General features: G+C 47.4%; 1 protein-coding gene across 2 annotated transcripts in view; it reads right to left on the bottom strand.

Annotated features, from left to right (window-relative positions):
• Window positions 1-6,040, bottom strand: part of RBPMS (RNA binding protein, mRNA processing factor) — a 188,962-nt gene that overhangs the window by 11,723 nt on the left and 171,199 nt on the right. For both annotated transcript variants that reach the window (XR_002775219.1, XM_023517810.1), the window contains exon 7: window positions 5,509-5,578. Coding sequence is in view for 1 of the 2 variants with exons in the window: in XM_023517810.1 (XP_023373578.1) it covers window positions 5,516-5,578 (63 nt within the window). In the remaining variant the exon portion in view is untranslated. The remainder of the gene's footprint in view (window positions 1-5,508; window positions 5,579-6,040) is intronic.

Genomic DNA, 6,040 nt, shown 5'->3' with positions numbered 1-6,040 from the left:
CCGGGCTGGGGATTCGAACCCGCCAACCTAGGTGCACGTGGCTGGCGCCCTAGCCGGTTGAGCCACAGGCGCCGAGCCGAGGACAACTCTTTACCCACAGCTAAAGACAGGATAGGCCATTCCTCCTAAAACAAAACATAAGGAATAACGCGCTCTCAAACCCAACCGCTCCCAAATTCCAACTCTCTTGCCATTTCCTTCTTTAAATTGGTGATGCTGTAACTACATGTGCTTGTAATGTCTATGCTGTGGTCCTGATCCATGGCCAGGGAAACACCTCTGCACACCACCGACTCCCACACGCTCTTCCTTTTTATAAAAAGTTTAACCATATTTGGATATCCAACAATGAAAGTTGCCTAACTCTTATTACCTGTAAGGAGTGACAAAAACTCACTCATGCTCTCTTTCTCAGTAAGTCTGGGAATCTGACCAATTTTCATCATTATTATGTATTTTCTGGGGTTCATGTGGCTGGACCATTAGCAAAATGCTAGTGACACAGAGATCAGTCCGTCACGGACTGAACCCCATCCACCAGGCAAGATACCCAGTAACACCCTGTCTCCCTCTGACCACCACTCCCTGCAGGCAGGCCTTACGTGTGAGGTCTCCGATGACAGCATACGTACCCTACTTTGTAGCTGTCCCCGCAGCAGGCTAGTCTGGGAGCGTCCTGAACGGGCTCTCCTTTCTAACATCTGCAGTGCTTTCCCATTAGGACTGAAGCTCCTTAAGGGCACAAGCCTGGTTTTCTCACATTTTTATATGGAGCACGCAGCAGACACAACAGATGTTTAGAGAATAAAGCACTTATTTACATTTCTGGTCTAGTCCCTGATTCACTTTAGCATCATGAAGTCATAGTGGATAAATTAAAAATCCCTGAAGGACCCCTGGGAGAGCAGGTCCTGACAACTCAGGATTTGGGAAGATGGTGTCTGGATGCTATGCCACAGCACAAGTGACAGCCAGTCTGTGTGGACTGGGGACAATCTTGCCTCCTGCCCTGGTATCATGTCTCCATGCAGGGAGTGAAAGCGATGAGTGGGGAAAAAAGCCCTCCCACCCACCATGGAATGCAGGAAGGGCCATGAGGCCAGGGTGGCACCTGCCTTTCATGTGGCCTTTCTGAGAGATCCCTTTAAGTCTGAAGTGTTTATATTAGCTCATCAGCACCACTGTTTCCAGTTCTAATTTACATTTCTTAAGGATTACACAGTTTGGATTATTAGCTGTCTTGGAAAGGATCTGATCCAAGAGACTAGGAGGAGCTGAAATCACAAACCCACAGTGAGCTGGTTCCACTTCAGATGGGACCACAGATTGGACCCCCAGTGTGGCAAGGGAGGACGCTGTTACACATTCCTTCCCAGCTGCCCACCTGACCCTCTGGGGCCAGGGAATCAGAACAAATGTTTCATCCCCAGTAAACATTACACGTTTTAATTCAGATTGTACAGAGTTTTTATAAGCTGTATTTATCTTTTTTCTTTTTTTTGGAAACAGAGTCTCATTCTATCACCCTGGATAGAGTGCTGCAGTGTCATAGCTCATAGCAAACTCAAACTCTTGGGTTCAAGTGATCCTCCTGCCTCACTCTCCCAAGTAGCTGGGACTAGGGACCACCTGTCACAACACCTGGCTAGTTTTTCCATTATTTTATTTTATTTTTTAGAGATGGAGTCTCATTTTGTCCCCCAGCTCACAGCAACCTCCAGCTCTTAGGCTTAGGCTGGAGGGCCAAGTGATTCTCTTGCCTCAGCCTCCTGAGTAGCTTGGACTACAGGCGCCTGCCACAATGCCCGGCTGTTTTTTTTGTTGTTGTTGCAGTTTGGCCGGGGCCAGGTTCAAACCTGCCACCCTTGGTATATGGGGCTGGCGCCCTACTCACTGAGCCACAGGTGCCACCCAATTTTTTCTATTTTTAATAGAGATAGGGTGGTCACTCTTCCTCAGTCTGGTCTCAAACTCCTAAGCTCAGGCAGTCCACCCATCTCAGCCCCTCAGAGTGTTGGCATTATGGTGTGAGCCACTGTGCCCAGCCGTAAGACATACTTCAAAGGGGAGCAATATCCAGTCCTCCTCTGCCAGCCACTGCTGCCCCTAGTCCTTTGGTTGATGGGTCTGTGAACATGACGAGTTGGAGAACAGTAAGGGGAGATGCACAAGCAAAGCCCAAGATCTTTTTCACTGTAACACATGGAAATGCTTTTTGAGCTATGTAATTTAAAAAAATAAAAAATTATAAATAAAGCACTTTCTTAGGCCTTGTGCCAACATTTCTTGCTAACAGCTTTACCAACTGCAAGTGCCAAACTGTAGGTCTCTACATGGTAGGTGACAGGCTCTGCCCAGGCTGCCCACCTCAGCTGCCTCTCCTGGACCCTCTTTGTTCCCGACAGGCTGTGATGCTCCTGTTTAAGTGACCTGCAAGTTCTGTGCTCAGTGACCTCTCTTCTAATTTCATTAATACCCTGGACTCCTGGCTGCTGCTAAATTCCTGATCTGCATTTCAAGCCATGAACTCTCACAGGCTTCAGAATGCTGTTTTGTAATCCCAGATACCTCCATGTTAATACCTTCCCAGCCCGTGGGAACTCAGAGCCAGACACATGGAAAACAGGTGCTCATGGAGGGACCCAGGTACACTGCACCTTCTGGATTGGAAGGGCAGTGCTGGGCCAAGCCATCCAGGTGGTGGAGAAGACTAAATGATGAAGGCTTTGGGATCTGTGGTATAGCTGTAAAAATTAATTAAGAGGGCTGGGCTAGGTGGCTCATACCTGTCTGTAATCCTCTCAGTCTGGAAGGTCAACGTGAGAGGACTGCTTGAGTGTGAGCTCAGGAGTTCAAGACCAGGCTGAGCAAGACCAAGAGCAAGATCCTGTCTCTACCCAAAATAGAGAAACTAGCTGGCATGGTGGTAGAAGCCGGTAGTCCCAGCTATTCAGGAGGCTGAGGCAGGAGGATCATTTGAGCCCAAGAGACTGACGTTGCCGTGAGCTAGGATGATACCATGGCCCTGTACTTACGGTACAGAGTGAGACTCTGTCTCAAAACAAACAAAAAACCCTGCCAGGGCCAGGCACAGTGGCTCATGCCTGAGCTCATGGGTTTGAGATCAGCCTGAGCAAGAGCAAGATCCCGTCTCTAAAAATAGCTGGGGTATTGTGGCAGGTGCCTGTAGTCCCAGCTACTTGGCATGCTGAGGCAAGAGAATCCTTTGAGCCCAGGAGTTTGAGGTTGCTGTGAGCTGTGACACCACCAGGGTGACAATCCGAGACTCTACCTCAAAAACAAACAACTCCCCCAGCCCCCAAACCCTATCATTTCCTAGCACTAACATTTCATTTAAAAAGGTATCCACACACACACAGAAACATAATTTCAGTATAAGAGACAAACAGAAAGTAAGAAGCTACTACAGTATCCTGATTTTCCCCATCTTATCACAGATTACTGAGTAGTATCACAGATGAACACTGGTCGCAGGATCTATATTTAAGGGGACTACAGGTTTAGTTTCTGTCTATGACTCAGGGTATGGTTCTGGCTATGAGATTAGGGTATGATACCCCAAAGTGTGCTTTATGGAAATCAAACTCCTAAGATTCTGTAAATAAAAAAAAAGGATCCCTGGTCTCAAATGAGATTGACAAACATTACATACTTGAGCACTCTCCTCTTAAAAATTAATGGCTCGTATTGTTATAAAGGTTCTGAGAATCTTTTGGCAGAGAAATCTGTTTGACTATTTGACTTTGGGGAGATTTATATACTCTCCTTATGATTATCTCCGAGGACTAGTATTATTTGCCCATACTCAGAAATATGTTGGGTCAAGGGAAGAACAGATATAATTCTAGTTTATTGACATTGATGTCTTATAGCACAGAAAGGTACTCGACCTTATTCCTCCTACCACCATCAGAGAAAGACCCCTCAATAGCTGGCTTGCACTGACTAGCCACGCTCACCGCCTTGTGGGATATCTGATGCTCTGACACCCGTTACTAATCTTTCTCCTATGTGGTGAGGCCCTTCCTTTGAGAACAAAAAAGGCTTCCTTCTGACGCAGGACTGGAGCTTAGCTGGAAGTGCCTTCAGCAAATCAAGCCCACACTCAGCTGTCCCCCCAGATCTTGTAGCTGACCTGACCCACCAACTGAGACTTCAAATTAACAGGGTAACTTGCCTGTGGAAACTTTTTAAAAAATCTTAATCTATGCTCTTTTTCCTCCTCACTAAGAGGCACTGACCTGCAGGGACAGTTCTAGGGTCCACCATCTCTTTAGTCTTTTCTGAGAGGGCCGGTGTCTCTCCATTTAAGTGGAATCTAAGTCAACCAGAGGTCTGTTCTCGTCTCATCATGCCTCTCCATTAGAGTCTAAACCAGGGTCCTCAAACTACGGCCTGCTGGATGTTTTTGCTGCCGCTGCCTGTCCTGCTCAGCAGCTGACTCATCCCGGGCCCACAGTCCGGCCCTCCAGCGGTCTGAGGAACAGTGAACTGGTCCCATTTAAAAAATTTGAGGACCCCTGGTCTAAATAGCCTCGAATAATCTAACAAAGCAATGGGACTTGGTATTAAAGCAGAAGAAAAGGAACATTAGTTTCATTTGAGGTGTTTTAACCTTAGACTAGCAGGTCTCTGAGGAAAGGCCCAGACTCTGTTGTTAGCGTCAGTAACGTGCGAGCAGCTGGCCCGACCTCTAGCGTTTCTAACGGGAGGAAGGTCTCGCCGTCCTCTTCTCCTTTCCTTCCTGTTTGCTGAAGGAAAGATGTAAACCAAGAAGAGAAAGCTGCCTGCAGAGGCTAACACTTAGAAACCCAACTTTAGGTAGACTCCTCAAATTCACACATGAAATAAGAGTTCAGGATGACAGTGCTTTGCCTTAACAGAAATTCAGACAAAATACGGAATTACAGAAGGCATTTGGTATTTTGTAGAAATTATATGGAAATACATTTACTGGGTAGTTCTCTGAAGCAAAGTTAGGTCTAAAATGGCACAAAGGTACCAATTTAGGATATTGTTACTATGGAAACACCACACTGCTTTTGATACAATAATCAGGTAATTTTAGATAAATTAGAACTTGAGATGTGATGCAGACAGGGAAGTTAACTGTCAAAAACTTCTATAACTCCCGTGGCAAACTACTATGGATACCTTATGCCTATAACTTGAGGAGGGTTTGTTCAAAGCTGGCAGCAGGTGAACTAGTGATGCAATGACACTTTCTGACACCTGTTCCACAGACGACAGCTCTGAGTGGGAAGGCCAGGTATACCACGCCTATCTTCCTTCTCTTTCAATCCAGGGGAAAACTTACTCAAAGAGATGTACTGCTACACAGCTCTTCATGTGAGAACTGAAAGATGGACACTTAGAGGAAGTGCAGCTGGTGAGGGGGAAGGATGAGAGCTAAGCTCAGAGTCCTTCCTACCAGATATCACACACCAGACACACACGAGGTGCTCTGCACTCTGCAGCGGTACTTACATAGTATTCAGCAGAACTGACGGGACTTCCAGCCCTGAGAAGTAGCCTCGGAGGGAGGGAGCCAGCGCATCTGCAAAGACATGTGGGGAGAGGGCTGTGAGCCAGAAGGGGCCTGCGTGCCACCACTTCCTCACTGCTCCAAGACCATACCCACTCACCATGGGTTTTAAAGGAGGAGGTTTTCACACACCCTTACAAATACGCAGGCCACAGTCTTAGGAAAGCAGCCATCGCAAGAGCCCAGAGTTCTAGCAGCTCCTGTTCCCATCCTCCTTTCCAAGGGTAAAGCCATTCTGAGGCTGAAAGCCGGCCCCTCGAATTCACCTTCCCATACTTACTTAGAAATGCCCAGGTTGGTGAAAAGGCTGCCTAACAGTTTTCTAAGCAGGCTGTGGAAATGTCATCTGCCTTGGTAGGGAAGGGGCAGTTTAAGACTCCACCTACAGGCTCGGCGCCTATAGCTCAACCGGCTAAGGCGCCAGCCACGTACACCTAAGGTGGCGGGTTCGAATCCCCAGCCCGGACCCGCCAA

The sequence above is a fragment of the Otolemur garnettii genome, unplaced genomic scaffold, assembly GCF_000181295.1.
Source record: "Otolemur garnettii isolate 467f Iridium unplaced genomic scaffold, OtoGar3 scaffold00121, whole genome shotgun sequence".
NCBI classification, from domain to species: domain Eukaryota; kingdom Metazoa; phylum Chordata; class Mammalia; order Primates; family Galagidae; genus Otolemur; species Otolemur garnettii.
The sequence above is the reverse complement of the archived record's forward strand: the minus strand, read 5'-3'. Positions and strand labels throughout refer to the sequence as shown.